Source organism: Notamacropus eugenii, chromosome 7, assembly GCF_028372415.1.
Source record: "Notamacropus eugenii isolate mMacEug1 chromosome 7, mMacEug1.pri_v2, whole genome shotgun sequence".
Classification (NCBI taxonomy): domain Eukaryota; kingdom Metazoa; phylum Chordata; class Mammalia; order Diprotodontia; family Macropodidae; genus Notamacropus; species Notamacropus eugenii.
Genome location: NC_092878.1, coordinates 53,370,959 through 53,389,920, shown reverse-complemented (window position 1 = coordinate 53,389,920; position 18,962 = coordinate 53,370,959). Strand labels below are relative to the sequence as shown.

The 18,962-nt window shown below is 35.1% G+C and overlaps 1 protein-coding gene across 10 annotated transcripts in view; it reads left to right on the top strand.

The window, feature by feature from the left end:
• CTDSPL2 (CTD small phosphatase like 2) overlaps positions 1-18,962 on the top strand; it is a 98,409-nt gene that overhangs the window by 56,992 nt on the left and 22,455 nt on the right. For 8 of the 10 annotated variants that reach the window (XR_011970802.1, XM_072625554.1, XM_072625562.1 and 5 more), the window contains 4 exons: positions 3,459-3,597; positions 6,441-6,590; positions 13,860-14,075; positions 18,738-18,816. Coding sequence is in view for 9 of the 10 variants with exons in the window: in XM_072625554.1 (XP_072481655.1) it covers positions 3,459-3,597; positions 6,441-6,590; positions 13,860-14,075; positions 18,738-18,816 (584 nt within the window). In the remaining variant the exon portion in view is untranslated. The remainder of the gene's footprint in view (positions 1-3,458; positions 3,598-6,440; positions 6,591-13,859; positions 14,076-18,737; positions 18,817-18,962) is intronic. The other 2 variants (XM_072625563.1, XM_072625564.1) reach the window with 1 other exon arrangement.

Below are 18,962 nucleotides of genomic sequence, written 5' to 3'. Positions count from 1 at the left end.
CCTATTGAATCTGTAGTTGACAACTTCAGTTATCTATTGTCCTATACCTGTCTATTCCTGCCCAGCCAAACCTCAACTCTGGACCACTCACATGTGTCTTCCATTCCTACTCTGTGCTGCTTTATACTAATTTTGGGTCCCCTATAAATTCATATTTTTGAATCTCATCAGGAAGACCTGAGTTCAGATCCAGCCTCGGACACTTACTAGCTATGTAACCCTGGAGAAGGAAAGCAAACCACCTCAGCATCTTTCCTAAAAACACCCCATGGACACTATGACCCATGAGATCATAAAGATACAACTGAAAGACTGAACAACAGTCTTACATGGTCCTTGCTGCTGTAATGGAAATCCTTTTTTTTCCCTCAAACCCTTTCTTTTAGCAGATGACTTCAATTTCTACTTAACTGAGAAAATCAAGGCTATCACCATCCTCTATCTAATTTACCCTGCTTCACACTTTAAAATACTTCCAGTTCACCCTGCATATATCTTATTTGTACCTAGTTGTTTTCATGTTGTTTTCTCTGATTAGAATATGAACTCTTTGATAATGGATGCTATTTTTTGCTTGGTATTACTTGTGGTTAGCACAGTGCCTCTCACATAGTAAGTGCTTGATAAATACTTGTTGACTGACTGTATCTTCATTTATAGTCTTCTCTTTTGATCCAGTCTCTAAAGAAGATGTCCTTCTTGTCAAGAACAGCCCTTCAACCCTTGCCCTCTGTCTCCTAGAGCTTGCCTCATCTTATTCTCTTGTTTTCAGTCTTGTTATGTTGACTAAACCCTTCCTTGCTGCTTATGACCATGCCCAGGTCTTTCCCATATCTTACAACTCGGCAAGAAGATCAAGTGTTTGATTGCTAAGGTTGTTTCTGGACTTTTTGACCTAGTGTTACACTGGCTAAACTTCAGTAAGAAATTGGTGATAACCCATGTTGGTACATTTTTATGTGTCCTTGTGACATTTTTTGGTCTCCCCTTTTTGAGTAAGTCAAGTGGGAGTTGCTTTCATTGCATGTTGGATGTAGTCCCCAAGGAAGTAAAAAAGAGAGAAAGAAATCAGTCTACCAAGAAACATGTAAGTTCCCTGTCTGTGCTCACCTAGACTCTGGTGATGCAGGTAAAAAGAATTAGGCCCCATTGGAGAAGACCTTGCATTTTAATGGGGTAGGCAGCAAGTATGTACATAATTATATATAGTGTAAATATTGAGTGAGTGAATGTAAATATACAAAGTACTTGAATGCAAGGTAATTTCAGAGGCAGGGCACTAGTCGTTGGGGAGATCAGGAAGTATTTCATGAATGGTTATGCTTGAACTACTTTATTAAAGAAAAAAAGACTTTCAAAGGAGCTAGAATTAAAACCAAGAGTCACCTCCCCAGCAAAACTGAGTATAATACTTCAGGGGGAAAAATGGTCATTCAGTGAAATAGAGGACTTTCAAGCATTCTTGATAAAAAGACCAGAGCTGAATAGAAAATCTGTCTTTCAAACACATGAATCAAGAGAAGCATGAAAGTGTAAACAGGCAAGAGAAATCATAGGGGACTTACTAAAGTTGAACTGTTTACATTCCTACATGGAAAGACAATATTTGTAACTCTTGAGACTTTTCTCAGTATTTGGGTAGCTGGAGGGATTATACACTCATATATACAGACAGAGGGCACAGGCTGAGTTGAATAGGAAGGGATGATATCTAAAAAATAAAATTAAGGGGTGAGAGAGGAATATATTGGGAGGAGAAAGGGAGAAATGGAATGGAGCAAATTATCTCTCATAAAAGAGGAAGAAAAAAGCTTTTTCAATGGAGGGGGAAAAGGGGAGAGGTGAGAGGGGAAAGTGAGGCCTGCTCTCATCACATTTGCCTTAAGGAGGAAATAACATGCACACTTAATTTGCTTTGAAAATATCTAACACTACAGGAAAGTAGGGGATAAAGAGATAAGTGGAGGGGGGGGGCGGAGATAGAAGGGAGGGCAAATGGGAGGAGGGGGTAATTAGAAGTTAGCACTTTTGGGGAGGGACAAGGTCAAAAGAGAGAATAGAATAAATGGGAGGGCAGGGTAGGATGGAGGGAAATATAGTTAGTCTTTCACAACATGACTATTATGGAAGTCTTTTGCATAACTATACATGCATAACATATATTGAATTGCTTGCCTTCTCAGTGGGGATGGGTGGGGAGGAAGGAAGGGAGAAAAGTTGGAACTCAGAGTTTTAAAAACGAATGCTAACATTGTTTTTACATGCAACTGGGAAATAAGAAACACAGATAATAGAGTGTAGAAATCGATCTTGCCCTACAAGAAAATAGAGAAGATGGGGTAAGGGAAGGGAGGGCAGATTGGGGGAAGGGGTAATCAGAATGCACAGTGTCTTGAAGTGGGGGAGGGGAGAGATGGGAAGAAAATTTGGAACACAAAATCTTGTGGAAATGAATATTGAAAACTAAAAATAAATAAATAAAGGGAGTGCCCTCTCCCCAAAAAAGCTGAGGCAGATGTAAGGAGAAAAATGTATTTTAGGTATGTAGGATGGCCAGTGCAAATGCATGATGATGGGAGATGGGATGTCATGTGAAGAACAGAGAAAAAGCCAGTTTGTCCAGACTGCAGTGTTGGAATCATAGTAACATCCAGTGAGGCTGGACAAATAAGTTGAGGCCAAATTGTGAAAGGTCTTGTAATATACTAAAATGTTCATAGTAGTACTTTTTGTGGTAGCAAAAAACTGGAAACATAGTAGGTACCCAGTGATTAAGGAGGAATGAATGGTTAAAGAAAATACGATATATTAATGTAAGAGAATAACATTGCACCGTAAGAACAATTCAGAAGTTCAAAGAAACGCAGAAAAACTTTTGTATAAACTGATAAGAGTAAAGAAAATAAAATGGAAGAAAATATGCACAGTGACTTCAGTAATGTAATTGAAACCCATTAAAAAGCAGTGAAACTCAATTCACTGCAGTGACAAATCTTGGGAGAACAGATAATCCTTCTCTCAGTAGAAAGGAGACTATGTATGGGTATGGAATGATGCCTCCATTGTCAGATACAGTTGGTTAGAATGGTTTAACTCCGGAATATATCAAGTGAATAGTATGAAAAAGAAAGGGAATCCAATAAACTTTAATTATAAATTCATTTTGCATCTTCTAATTTTTCCCCTAACTTGCTGACTTTGATCTTTGTTGTAAAAGATCCATCTCTACATAGACCTAAATTCACATACTCACCAGATCACCATTTTTTGCATTTATCTTATAAATAGAATTAAGAAAATTCTACCTTTGCCTGTCACTTTTTATTCTTTTGTAAGTGAAAATCAGAAAAGGAGATTTATAATTTCATTTATACTTTAATTTAACATCCTAATTAATGTAACTTATAAGAAGGAAATGTGTCATTCAGTTCTGTGGTTTTTTTCTTTTACTTTTTAAGGAAGAGAGAGAAAATCCTTCAAAGAGGAGTAGAATAGAACGTGATATAGATAACAACTTGATCACATCAACACCTCGGACAGGAGAAAAGCCCAATAAACAGATATCTCGAGTAAGAAGGAAAAGTCAAGTAAATGGAGGTTTGTTAATATTTGTATATTTAATTTATGGGTGGTAAGAGAAGACAACAATTCAAGGGATTCTGTTCCTTTGTCCAAAATATTTGGTCTTTCTGAGTTATAATCATAAGTAACTTTCTTTCTATAAAGATTAGATTAATACCTCCTTGATATCTTTACAAAAAAGCAACCTGATTGATGTTTGAGATTCAAATATTGGAGTGAATCATGGGAAGCTTTCCACCTGCTTTTTTGAGTATTTTGAGGGAATAAAATATGCAACTCTATTTGAGCATACTTCCACATTGTATAAAGGGACAGGAGAAATCATTTAAGAATTTATTGTTTTGTTTCATAGAAGAATATTGATAGAAGAAGATAATTATGATCATGAAGACAGATTTTATTGAGTATTCCCTAATAATTAAATTACCATTCCTGTTTAAAAAAATCTCTACTGCATTGGATTTGGGGCTGTAGATATTGATTAATCTCTAAAATGAGAGAAAAATATTAGCTGATCTCTAATCTAGTTGTTTTAGACAATTTCCAGCTCTCACAGACCATTCTTAGAATCCCTTCATTTCCCCCAGCAACACTATAAGCTCTTTGAAGGTTAAGAACTGTTTTTAGTTTTTACTTTGTTTCCTTAATGTTTGTACTTAATAAATGCTTGTTGAAATTAGTTGATTGAATAATGTTCGAAAAACTACTTGTGACTTCTTTTAATTTATGTGAAAATGTATTCAGACCAACATTTTTAACTACTTAAAAAAGTTTTAATTTCCTGAAACAATGAGTGCTGCTTGAATCAGAGGTAAAATTTGTGTTTTAGAGTTGTTTGCAGAATCAAAATATTTTAGCATTGAAAGAAATGTAAGGAAACGTTTAGTGCAGCTACCCTTCCTTCTCTTGTTTTACAATTGAAAAGGTTCCCCACAGATCATTTTTAGTCATGCTTTAAAGCATCATTCAGTATAACATTAGTAAAGATACTAGAAAAGAAAGGGAAGACAAATTTATAAAAATTTCTACTGCCAGTTTATTTTCGTTAATTCTTGTTCACATGCTTCAGATTTCATCTGTCATTCATTATGTGAAAGGTAGACTGGTATAGAGGACAGAACACTGGACTTGGATTAGGAAGAAACCTTTGATCAAACTATGTGGCCATGGGCAAGCCATTTAATTTTCGTTACTCTCTCACCTGTAAACTGTAGATAATACCTGTATTGCCTACCTCTCATATCATAAGGCTCAATTGAGATTGTTTATAAATATTTTACAAACTTTTAAAAGCATTATATGAATGTCAGCTGTTGTTATTTATTCTGCTTCATAGATTTCTAGTTTGAATTTGAGAAGTATTCTCATTTTAGCTTTTTTTTTTTTGGTTTTTGATTCACTTAATAAGTAAATCTTTCATTAATAGCATAACTTAATTGGGCAAGCCAGGGAACTTCAGCTCTTTAGGGTTTCTTTTCTCATATCTCCATTCTCTGTCACAGCATTTCTCAAATTTTTTTGTTCTCAGGACCTTTTACACTCTTAAAAATTATTAAGAACTTACCCCCAAACACACACAGAGCTTTTATGTAGGTAATATTTATCATTATGTGCTTTATTAGACATTCAAACATCTTAGTATTGTTATTATAAAAATAATTTTGGCCTCTCAGATCCCCACGAAAAGTCTTGGAGACAGATAGGGGTCACTGCACCACATTTTGAGAACCACTGTCCAATCATATTTACTGCTGCTGCTTTTGTGTTTTCTTGGACAAATATCTCATTTATTGGATATGATTTAATGACCTGCTGAATAGGAATTCCAAAAGTTATCCATAAACTTTTGTAGAGGCTAAAACTTGTTCATATACATGTATGTATGTGTATTCATGCAACAGATATCTGCTATCCTCTATCAAGTGTGCAGTTATTTGTATAACAGACAAAGGATGACATTCTATGCAGAACACATGGAAACAGTGACCACAGGTGCATAAGCCCCTCCTGTTGTCTTAAGAGATATGTTATTTACCCCCCACGATTTGCTATAAAAATACAATAATCATAGTAACATTTTATAGAATCTTAAAGTTCACAAATCAATACTGGTGGGAACTGAAGGGGAGGGAATAAAGGAAAGAGGAGAAAGACACAGAAGAAGAAAAGGAAAAAGAAAAAAACAGTTAAAGAGCTAAAATGGTGAGGAAACTAGTGGAAAAGAAGAATATAGTTCTATCTCATAGTGGGCCCATTAAAATCCTGAAAGCCTTCTGATAGTGAGCCCTAATCATGAGCACTTTAAGAGTTCTTTCATAACTTGATTGTACTTTATTCTTAAGTTTTCCAGCCCAAATCTGTACACTTCTGCTAATTTATAACTTAGTGATCCAGTCCATTTTGCCTCATAAGTCATGCTAATTATCTTTGTTCTTTATAATAATGATTTGCAGGGAACCTTTACAAAACAATCCTCAAGTGTACATGAATGATTTAATTGTCAAATATCAGACCCCATGCATCATATTTATTCTTTATATGTGATGGAAAAAATTGTCTCATTATTTGGGTTGTTTTTGCTTTTGTTTGCTTGCTTGCCAAAATTATTAATATTCAGCAAGCATTTATTAAGCTCTTACGATGTTCCAGGCATTGGGTAAGTGCTGGGGATACAGAGAAAGGCAAAAGCAGTTCCTGCCTTCCCTGATAAGGAAAACACCTTGTAAATCACTCGGTACATGCAAGATACAAAATGCTGCCTGCATTATCTTAGAGAAGAGTAACTTAGGGTACATTTGTGAAAGGCATCATTTTATTTTCAGCATACTTTATGAATCTTTGTTTTTTCTTTTTCTCAGAAGCTGGTAGTTATGAAATGACAAATCAACATGTAAAACAAAATGGAAAACTAGAAGATAATCCTGCCACTGGGAGTCCTCCAAGGACTACATTGTTGGGGACCATTTTTTCTCCTGTCTTCAACTTTTTCTCACCAGCAAATAAAAATGGTAAGTATCATCTGTTAAAGATATGTGTGTTAAGGAAGTGTATATTTTAAGTGTTTTTCCTAGTTTATGCTTTTAAGACATGTTTGAGTTTTTTTTAATTGCGTGCTTTATGATTTACATTGCATAGGAAGAGCAGTAAAAGATGTTATCAGAGTATTTTATGATGGAAAGAAAAGGTGGACTGGTCTTATGTTGAGAGGGAAGGAAACATGATAGACACCCATAGTGCTCTACGTAGCATCTTCACAAAATCAAGGAAGTCCTTTAGCACATTAACCTGACCCTTGAGGTGAATTTATTAGAGGACATAGATAAAAGCTGCACAGGGCAGATCAGTACGTGGATAGTTACAATCTGTGTTATTGGTATCGACTTCCAGATTGATAAGCTAACGTATCTGTTGGAGCATTTTAGCTTCATTGACTTTGTGTTTGTTATTTACACAAATACTGTGTATTTGACCCCAGTGTATTCACTGGATAGATTTGTGACGAATGTCTACTGTGTGTAAGACATTGTGTTGGGCATCACAGAGGAAGGAAGAAGGATGACGTGTTGCTCCTCCCTTTGACACAACATAGTCTAGAGTGAGATCACTATAAGACTACACTATACTACTGCTGTAAGGTAGAGCATGGTAGTAAAAGGTGTCATAAACATTCAGAGGACACACTGTAGAAACGTGTGTTCATGGCATACACAGTTTTAGCAGGGTAGAGATCTTATTTTCTATGTTGCCATACTGCAAGCATTTCTAATTACCAGTTTGTTGCATGAGCATTATTCTCATTGGTTACACAAGTGGAAAACTAGTGGATTCTCTGTAGTAGAAATAATTCAATCCTTTGGGTCCAACAAAGTGTTGTCTTCCCAAAGAAGAAACACATGGAAGATTTGTGCAGTTTAATTGACTTGTACAGCATTAAGAAAACTTTCCTTGATAGGAAAATCTATCTCATAATACAGGAGAGTGGGGGACAGGGGCACAAGCAGGGTGAGGGGGAGGATGGAGGGGAGGGCATGGGGAGGAGAACGCAATCCAAGGTCGACACTCATGGGGAGGGAAAGGATCATAAGAGAATAGAAGTAATGGGGGTCAGGATAGGATGGAGGGAAATATAATTAGTCCTATACAACACAACTAGTATGGAAATCTTTTGCAAAACTACACAGATTTGGCCTATACTGAATTGCTTGCCTTCCAAAGGGAAGGGGTGGGGAGGGAGGGAGCTAAAGAAGTTGGAACTCAAAGTGTTAGGATCAAATGTAATGTTCTTACCACTGGGAAATAAATACAGGTTAAGGGGTAAAGAAAGCTATCTGGCCCTACAGGACAAAAGAGAAGACGGAGACAAGGGCAGAGAGGGAGGATAGAAGAGAGAGCAGATTGGTCACAGGGGCAGTTAGAATGCTTGGGTTTGGGGGGGGGAGGGGATAAAAGGGGAGAAAATTTGTAACCCAAAATGTTGTGAAAATAAATGTTAAAAGTGAAATAAAAAAAAAAGAAAAGAAAAAGAAAACTTTCCAAAGGAAGACAGGCAGTCTTTCCCAATCCAAAAATGTTATGGAGTAAGGATAGGATGGATTATTTATTTTTGTTTTGATTGGTTTTCTAGATACAAAGAGGAAAAGGATTTTATGAGGAACAGTAAACTTTTGTTGCATGTTTTTTTATTTTTTATTTTTTTTGTTTTGTGGGGAGAGGAGGAGGTGGACAATTAAGGTTAAGTGACTTGCCCAGGGTCAGACAGCTAGTAAACTTGGTAAACTATGGTAAAAAGTTTAACAAGGTAATGACAAATGCGATCTATTTGTGTATCCTCTTTACTCTTTTATTCTACACTTTAAAAAGATATTTTATTAATGCTTTATTTTAAAATAATTTTCACTTCATTAGACTATGCAGTAAAACTTCACTAATCAAAAATACTAATAGAATTACATAATTGAGAATTTTAAAGGACCTTAGAGGTCATTTTTGGAAACAGCTTCTTATTGCTTACAGCATAAAAGTCAACTCTGTTGTTTTCAAGGTTGGTCCTCAGATTCTTGTTGCTGGCAATGATAATCTGACCACCAACCTACTTATGTAGCATTTATCTACTGTGTCCAATGTCTGTCCTCTAATCCAGTCAGCCATGTGTCTTTACTGTGCCCAGCATTGTTTCCCTTCCCTTTATTCTCATGGGATGGACTCTCTTACATCTTTCTCACCTTTCTCTACTTGACCATATCATAATTATTATTTTAACATTATTATTAAACTTACTGTTAAACACCTGTGTAAACAATTAAGAGACAGTATTACATAGTGGATAGGGAGTAACTTTTGGGGCCACAAAAACTTTGATTTCAAGACCCACCTTTGACATACTCTAGGTGTGACTCTGGGCAAGTCACTTAACTTTTCAGTGTTCTTAGCTTCTTCTTGGAAGAAAAATGCCAACCTGCTTTGGTAGAGGGAATTTGCTCATCCAGAAGTTTCCTGTACCGTTGATATCACAGGTTCGACCCTCTTCTTTTTCCTCCAAGCAGTTGAATTTGCTTTGTCAACTATTTACACTGAAATAATGAATTTCCTTTTTTTTTGGTACATTGTTGTTTGCATGTTGTTTCCCCCAGTTAGCTTGTGAGTTTCTTGAAAGAAGGAACTTTTTTCCCCTTCCTTTGTATTTCCAGTGCTTAGCACAATCCCTGGCACACAGTAGGCTTTTAATAAATGCTTGTTAAAATCAGTCATACAGTCTTTAAACAGATCTTTTTTTTGGTTGTCACTCATAAGGTATATTTCTAATAATGAAATTATTGGGGTAGAAGGTATAATTAATTGTAATTCTTATTTGTCAAAAAGATTGTTAGTTTGCAATTCCACCAACCATGAATGACTGTGCCTGTTTCTGCACAACACAGCAATCCTGCCAACATTAAATTTTGTTGCTTTATTTTCTTCCCATTTAATGGATGTACCATCATCTTCTTAACCAACTGTTTACTTCCCAAATCTTCCTTTCTGTCCTGAATACCTTTCAGTTTGAAGGATTTTTGAAAATGGTACCTGATTCCCTAAAACTTCTTTATTCTCTAGAATTTCATAATCTTTAGTAATGTCAATCTGTTGGGCAGTAAGTATTTATTAAATATTTGCTGTGTATTAGGCAGTGTGATAAGCATTAGGGAATCAGACAAAAACATTATTCTGACCCCTCAAGGAGCTCACATTCTAACTGTGTTTATTCAAAAAGTATATATTCAGTAGATGGCAGGTAATCTGAGAAGGGAGTGCCTCCTACTGATGTGGGATTTGAACTGAAGCTTAAAGGAATACCAGGAACCTAAGAGTCAATATGAAAGGACAAAGGGAAAGCCAGTACAAAGGTACAGAGTTGGAGTATTAGATGAACATAACAAGTAAGCCAGTGTGGTTTGTACAGTGTGTGAAAGTGAATAAAGTAGAAGAAAACTGATAAGGTAAAAGCATACTGGGTCATAAAGGTCTTTAAATGGCAGGATTTTCTGTTTGATGCTGAAAGTAATAGGGAACCTACTTGACCTTGGAATTGAGTAGTAGGTGATATAGTCATTTCCATCCTTTAGGAAAATTACTTTGGCACCTGAATGGAGTGGGGGCACCAATTATCATAATTTAGCTTATCCTAAACAGTAGTTTAGGCAAGAGGCAATGAAGATCTGAGAGAGGGGGAAAATTCAAGTTATTGTGAAAGTAGAAATAATATTTGGCAACTGATAAGATGTGTGGGGTGAATGTGAGTAAGACACTAAGGTTGTGAGCCTGAGTGACCAAGAAAATGATAGTGCTCACAATAATCAGAAGAGAGGTTTGGGGTGAAAGATAATGGTTTCTGTTTTGCATGTTGATGTTGAAATGTCCAAAAGGCCCTCGGCAAGCAGGAGTAGATCTTAAGAGTGAGATTAGGGTTGGACATATTGATTTTGAAATCATCTGAATAGAGGTGATTGAACTCTTGGGACCTAAGATCACCAAATGAGATGGTAAAGAAGTTAATATTAATTTTGTTTCTTAACCTAAATGGTATGCTTCTTGAAGGCAGGGGTTATATCTATATCTTTATTTGCCTGATAGAGCCTTACATAATGCTAGGTACGTATCAGCCACCTAATAGATACTTGCTGGTTAGTTGATTTTTAAAGGCACATCTTAGTGAAATTTCTAAATGATAGCATTTTTTTTACATCATTTTCTCTCTTTTTTTGTTATTGTTAAATTTTAAGTTCTAAACTCTCTTCCTTCTTCCTTCCTCACTTCACACTAGAGAAAGCCACCATTTGATGCAGATTTATAAATATATTTAAAACTATACTATGTACACTTTTGTATTAGTTCTTTCTCTGAAGGTATAACAACTTCCTTCATAAGGCCTTTTATAATAGTTCATTTGAGTATTTATAATTCTCAGAATAACTTGGTTATTCACAATTATTCTTCAAGCAATATTGCCTTTACTGTATACAACATTTTCTTGGTTCTACTCACTTTACTTTTCATTATTTCGTGCAAGTCTTTCCATAGTTTTCTAAAATCAGCCAGTCATTATTTCTTACAGTGCAGTAGTAGTATTCCATCACAATCATGTACTACAGCTTGTCTAACCATTCCCTAATTGATAGGCATCTCCTCAGTGTCCAGTTCTTTAGTACCACAAAGACAGCTGTTATAAATATTTTAGAACACATAAGCTCTTTTCCTTTTTCCCTGATCACTTTGAGAAACACACCCAGTTGTGGTATTGCTGGGTCAGAGTGTGTGTACAGTTTTATAACTCTTTGGATATCATTCTATCCCAAAATGTTTGGATCAGTTCACACCTCCACTGATAGCGTATTAATGTACCAATTTTCCACATCCCCTCAAATATTTATCATTTTTCCCTTCTACAATTTTAGCCTATCTGATAGGTGTGAGATGGTATCTCGAAGTTGTCTTAATTTACATTTCTCTAATCAACAGTGATTTAGAGCATTTTGTGTGACTATTTATACGTTTGATTTCTTCATCAAAAAACTGCCTGTAAATACCCTTTGACCATTTATCAATTGGCGAATGTCTTATGTTCTTGTAAATTTGATAAAGTTCTCTATTTATTTGAGATGTGAGACCTTTATCTGAGAAACTAAATTTTTCCCCCAATTTTCAGCTTTCCTACATTGATTTTTATTTGTGCAAAACCTTTAATGCAATAAAAATTGTTCCTTTTGCATCTCACAATGCATTTTCTCTCTTTTTGTTCCTAAATTCTCCTGTCCATAAGTCTGACAGGTAATGTGTTCCATATTCTTCTAGTTTTCTTATAATATCTCCCTTTATATCTAGTCAAGTATCTATTTTGACCTTAGCTTTTTAAATAGTGTAAGATATTGGTCTCTACCCAGTTTCTCCCAGACTGCATTCCAGTTTTCTTAACAATTTTTACCAAATAGTGAGTTCTTATCCTCAAAGCTTAAATTCTCACATTTATCAAACCCAAGGTTGCTATAATCACTTAACTCCTTTGTATTGTGTGTCTCTTCTGTTCCATTGATCCATCTTTCGGTTTCTCATCCAGAAGCAGATAGTTTTAATAATTACTAATAGTATAGTTTAAGATCTAGCACTGTTAAATCTTCTTTCTTTACATTTTATTTTCATTAATTCTCTTGACCTTTTGTTCTTCCAAATGAATTGTTTTCTAGCTCAATAAAATAATTTTTTGGTAATTTAGTTGGGATGATATTGAATAAATAGATTAGGTAGAATTGTCATTTTTATTACATTGGCTCTGCCCATATCTGAAAAATTAATATTTCTTCAGTTATATAAATATGACTTTTATTTATATAACATGGGTTGCATAATTATGTTCATGTACTTCTGGGGTTTGCCTTGGCAGGTATACTCCCAGGAATTTTATATACAGTCCACAGTTATCTTAAATGGAATATTGTTGGTAGCATATAGAAATGCTGATGATTTGTATGGGTTTGCTTTATATCTTGATATTTGCTAAAACAATTGTTTCAACTAACATTTTGTTGAATCTCTAGGATTTTCCTAGTATAACATCATATTGTTTGGGGAAAGAAGTCATTTTATTACCTCAGTGCCCATTCTGATTCCTTCAATTTCTTTTTCTTCTCTTATTATTATTTCTGTCATTTCTAACACAATATTGAATAATGTTGGTGATAATGGGCATCCTTGTTTCACTACTGATATTTTTGCGATGACTTCGAGCATATCCCCAATATCATATTTTTTAAGTCATTCAGTTTTATTAAAAATAAATCAAAGTCCTGACTTAAAAACATATTCCACAGTAATTGTCATTAAAATTATCTGGTTCCGAGTAAAAATAGAAAGAAATAGATAATTGAAATAGGAGATATCAGACAATCAAATACATACCAAAGATTAAAGGGTTTTTTAAGCCTTTGGAAGATAAAGCTCAGAGAAAGGATTCATTATTTAGCTAATAGAGCTGAGGATACAGTTAGCAGTTGTGGACAAAGTGACACATGTCACAAAAGGGAGTTTGACAGAATAGATAAGTTTAACATGATAGATACATATATAAGGAGATATTAAGTATTCACAAATATAAATCCCAGTTTCCATTATATCAGTGGTTAAAGAATGTGACAGATTTCAAAAGAGGAAATCATTTTGCCAATCTAATTGAGTTACTGAGCAGATTAAAATATTATATTTGCTTTATTGAGTCAATAGAAATTAATTTATTTATATTTATTTTAATTTCTGTTGTGTTTCACTTTCTTCCATGTTGCTGGGTACTTCTAAAGTATTTACAGTATATGCAGTGACTACTATAATGTATGTGAAAGTAATATGAACATGTAGGTAAATGCAAATTAATTATAATGACCAATATTGGTCCGGAAAATGAGTTAAACAATTTTAACACTTTTCTTTGTTACAAGGGTGTTTGTATTCAGAAAGGGAGCAATATTAATTAGGAAATGACTGTAGTTTAAAAAAAAAACAATAAAAAATTCTTTAATTGCTTGAAGATTCTTTGTTGACACATATTTTTAAATTGCTCAGTCATTGAACTATTACACTGAACTTTCTTTGAAGAAAGAATTTATCAAACCTATTATAAAAAATAATGAAATTTTACAATTTTTCAGTGTCATTTCCCCTTTCCCGCCCCTTTTTTCCAGAAAGATTATAATCCTTTAAGATAATTTAATTTTAAAAATAATGATTTCTAGTTTATTGAATCATAATTTCAGGAACATCAGGATCAGATTCCCCCGGACAAGCTGTGGAAGCTGAAGAAATCGTAAAGCAGCTTGATATGGAACAGGTAGATGAGCTCACTACCAGCACAGCTACATCCACAAATGGAACGGCTTATTCAAATCAAGCAGTCCAAGTAAGACCTACAATAAATAATGGTTTAGAAGAAGTGGAAGAAGCAACTAATCGTGATATACCACCTCTTACAGGTAAAGACAGCCTTTAAATAATTCTGTAAATTATACATAAGCTTTAAAATAGACAAGTAAATGCATATACTTTTTGTTCCAAAAAATTTGGTGAAATTTATTCAAAAAGGAGATTTTAAGTTGTTACTTTCAAGGTCATGTTATAACTAATCTAGAAAACTTTTTATCAGCTGAGATAATACATGGCTAAAAATTGGTTTTAAAAATCAGCCCTGCTAATTAAACATTTTCATAAGCACTATTTTGAGAATTTTTTGATAACTCTGACCTTTCAGATATATTCTGTCTATGTGTGAACACCTAAAATTACTCTGTGTATATGAACAATAGTGCCAACCTGAGCCTATTGGAGTGCACACATTTTCAAATATACTTTAAATTGCTAAATAAAGCTTCCCTAATAGACTCTGAGATTGAAAAGAAGCCCTTCCCCAGACTAATAAATCTTCTCAGGGCCTTGACCTATCTGCTAGGTTCCTGTAGCTTCAGGAATATGGAGACGTTAAGGAATACAGATTGCATGGCTACAGGAGTTGTAATAGACAATGCTTCAAAAATAGAAGGGGAAAAAATGTTTCCTACAGAGTTTGGGAGACTGCCATGGGCCCTGTTAGGGAAGGAGTGTAATTCAAGAGCGGCATAGCTAGAATCAGTACATGCCCAACCCTTCCTTAGGTCTATAAAAAATATTTCTCTTTCTAGGTTCCTAGGATCAGTGTAGAAATAATTATAAAATTCCTCTTCATTGTTAGTATAGATTTATTTGTCCTTCCTTTATTTCCTTTTCTTGTTTATTAGTTCAAGACATCATGATAGACACTATGTCCTTTGAGGACCTTTAGTAAGGAAATGAGACCTGTATACAAAACTCATTTTAGAAAATATTTAAGAGTAGGCAGTGAGATAAAGTTAGAAAAGGTGCTAAGTTTGGAGTCAGAGGACCTGAGTTCAAATCTTGAGTGTCCATCATTTTAGCTTTTGACCTTAGTCAAGTCACTTAACCTCTCTAGTGCTTAGCTTCCACATGAAGAGATTGAACTAAATTTTCTCTAAAGACCTTTCTAACTTTAAATTTTATAAAACTCTTGGGGGACAAGAAGAATACAGAGTGTTTAAGAAAGTCAAATAAATTAACCTGAGTGATTGAAGGAAGTGTGGGATCACTTCTAATTGTGGAATCAGGAAAGACTTTAGAAGGAAGTAGTTACTGTTCTGGGACTTAAAGAAGCTTTAAGTATATCACCAGGTAGAGAAGGCATGAAGAAAGAATCCATTTCAAGCATGGGGGAAAAGAAATTACAGAGACATAGAAAAAGACTGGAATAAACTGGGGAATATGGGGTAATATAATTTGGCTGGAGCTTAGAGTTCACAAAGGGGAATAATACCAATAAAGCTAGAAAAATTCACTAGATCCCAAACATGGAGGATTTCAGATATACAAGTGAGTTTGTTTTATGTCTAGACACTGGAGACACACTGAAGGTTTTTTAGCAGGACAAGAGATGTGATCAGATTTGTGCATTAAGGGAAATTAGTTTGATGGTAGTGTGAAGAGTGATGTGGAGAAAGAGTGACTACAGACAGAGACACTCAGTTATGAGTGTCTTGCATTAATACAAGCAAAGTACATGAAAGGCAGTGGTGATAATAGAAGTGGAGAGGAGGGGGCCCAGGTACAAAAGACATTGCATTGGTAGAACTGACAAGGTATGACCATTGATTGAGTGTTAGAAAATGTCAGGGAATAATTTGAGGAGAATACTAGTGCAATCAGCATAAATGTGTAATCTAGGAAGAAATACAGGCTTTCAGAAGATGATGTTATAGGCTCATAGCTCTGGAGATGGGAGAGACCTCTTCTAGTCTTGCATTAGAGATGAAATTTGAACCCATCTTAAGGTATGGTGAGTTAAAGGTAGTTCATAATGTTAGACCATAGAGTTCAGGGTTGGTTGAGAAAAAGATTTTGGAGTTATCCCTATAAAGATAGGAACTGAAAAAGCCAAGGAAGAGTGTTTATTAGAGAAGAACACAGAAGCTTAAGGAGTGCTTGGCAGATGCAGAACATCAGTGAAGGAAACCAAGTGAGATAATAGGTGAGAGATTTAGAAAGAGAGTTAAAAGAGAGCCATGTCCAAAAAAAAAGCCAAAAGGAGAGAATATTGAGAAGGAAAGAAGTTGGCATGTTTAAGTGCTAAGAAGAGATCAGGGATAATGAAGAATGAGAAGAAACCCATTAGTTTTTGCATTTAATGAGAAGAGACCATTAGAGTTTGTATTTAATGACCATATTCAAGTACTTTGAATAGAATGGCAGTCCAGGAAACCAGATTGTATGGGGATTGTATAAGTAGTAAGAATTAAAGGGTAGCAAATGTTGATTACACCAACTATTAAATTAGAAATTTAGCCATGAAAGTGAAGGAGGGCAAAGAGAGGACATTAGCTTGAATTAGATAGTAAGATCAAGGGGATGTTTACTTGACCTTAACATTGCAGTAAGCTGATGGAAAGAACCAGCAGAGGAAGAGAGTGAAGATGCCACAAAGAATATAATTGATAGAACCAGAGAAGATTGGAAGTGGAAAACAAGGGCATCTTCTAGTGGTTAGCTCTAGTGGTTAGTGGAGCATGGTGTTCCGTGCAGCCACAAGAAAGGAGATGATTCACTTAACCAAGACTGATGGAGAACAGCCCGATGATGGAACAAGGAGTTAGCAAGACAAGAGCAGCAGATGGGCATGGGAAAGGTGTATATTAATGGAAAAAACTGCCCAGTTGTACTACAGTCAGGCCATAAAGAAAGGGAGAGGAGTTGAAACCTAGTCTGAAGGACGGCTTGGGAGACTAAGATTTGAGAGACCTGAGGTCAAGAGAAATGGAAAGGACAGGAGGTTGTGATCTGATGAACATGTTAGAGATTAAGCAGTTCCAAGTGATAGGTCCAGTTATGATCACACCTCTGCTTTAGAGTTGTGGAGATTCAGAAATTTTAAGAGTCCAAAAAATCATAATGGTTATCAGCATGAACATTATGTTGTCAATGATGATGATCAGTGAAGGTGGTAAGCCATATTCTGAAGTCTTTAATGAAAATGAGTGTCCTAGAGGGAAGTAGATTAGGTGTTAAGGATTGGGGGAAAGTATTATCAGATAAAAGAGGAGGTGATCAGTTGATAGTGGTAGAGCTTCAAAGCTGATACCTCTTAGACTTGAAGTAAATTGAGAGAAGCAGTGGCCAGTGTGAAAATTAGCGAGGAATGTGGTGTAATAGAAAAGCCCATGTTTCTGTATGAGGAGTGTAAGATGAATTGCTTCTTTTATAGTGGGGTAGAATATAGGCTTCCAGTGGTAAGGGTGGACAAAAGATAGATGATTGGGATTTGAGAGAGGTATGGGATTGAAATTAGTTAGGAATACACATCTTGGGAAAGGAACTGTAAGAGTTTAGATAAAGGAGTACAGAGAGTTCAGAATTAAGCTGAAGGACTTTACTTGCTGTAGGGAGGAGGGAAACAGTATGCAAAACCTTAAAGACTGAACCAGACCCAAAGTTTTAAGTGGTGGGTGGCTTCCTGCAGTTTTATTGAATTTGGGACAGGATTTTAACTTTGGCTTCCACTTATAGGATGAAATGGGATAAGCTGGTTTCCAAGTGGAAACCTGCCTTCCAAGATGGTGTCCCTTGGGTGAAGATAACCTTATACTTTAAAATGTCTATAGTTGTTACTAAAGTAATCAGAATTATGACATATGCAGTGAGAGGGACCCAGTGACTCCAATGACTTCCAAAATCCTCAAAATTATGCTTGCAAAACTGTCAAGTGACAATTACTTATTAATGTAGTTCTCTTACGTTTAATCATAAACATATCAGATTGCATGCTGTCTTGGGGAGGGGGAGGAAGGGGAAAAATTTAGAACTCAAAATCTTATAAAAGTGAATGTTGAAAACTAAAAATAAATAATTTTTTAAAATTAATGTAGTTTTCTGGGTTTGAGATTGTTTGATTTTGGACTTAATGCAGGTGCAAGACTAACTTGATACTTAATGATTTTCTTTCTCACAACTGAATTAAAGTTTATTTACACAACTAAGTAAGGCAGTATACATCTGGTGTGGAGTAGTTTCTGTTCTTAACAGTGAATTTACATTTAATATTGTGAACTATCAGTTAGTTTGTCCAAAATTAAACTATTCATTTTCATGTCCATCTTTCCACCTTATGAAGAAAAGGGGAGAGAAAAAAACTATATACCAACTCTTGTCAGCCCTCCTTTGAAAGGCCTTTATCTGTCCTTGCCTACCTATTCCTGTTTTTACTGTCTATATTCAGGCTGTCATCACTACAGATTTGAACAGTCTCTCAGGTGGCCCTCTTTGATCCCAGGCCCTCTACTTGATCTCCAGTGCATCCTAAGAACTACTGCCAGATTAGTCTTTAAATACTGTTCTCATCATATCATGGTATCTGAAATAAGAATATACTATTTAATTTGTTTTAAAATGTTTACAGAGTGTTTCTCATACTTAAAAACTTACAAGTTAAAAATGCTTCAGGACTTTATATGTAGAAGTATCAAAGCAGTAAAAAGCTTACATTCTTAAAGCTTTTAAACATTGAGTAAAGTGTTTTGTTTTAATTTACTGAATTTTAGCACCTGTGTCTCCAGATAGTGGTTATTCATCAGCCCATGCAGAAGCAACCTATGAAGAAGATTGGGAAGTATTTGATCCGTAAGTATAAGTGATTTTACTAAAACACTGAAGCTATTTCTCTATCTACTGAGTCAATTGTCTTTCAGCTTGTATTCCTTCTTAGATTTTTAATATATTTCAGTTAAGTAGAAGTATAAAAAATATATACTTCAGTTAAGTATAAA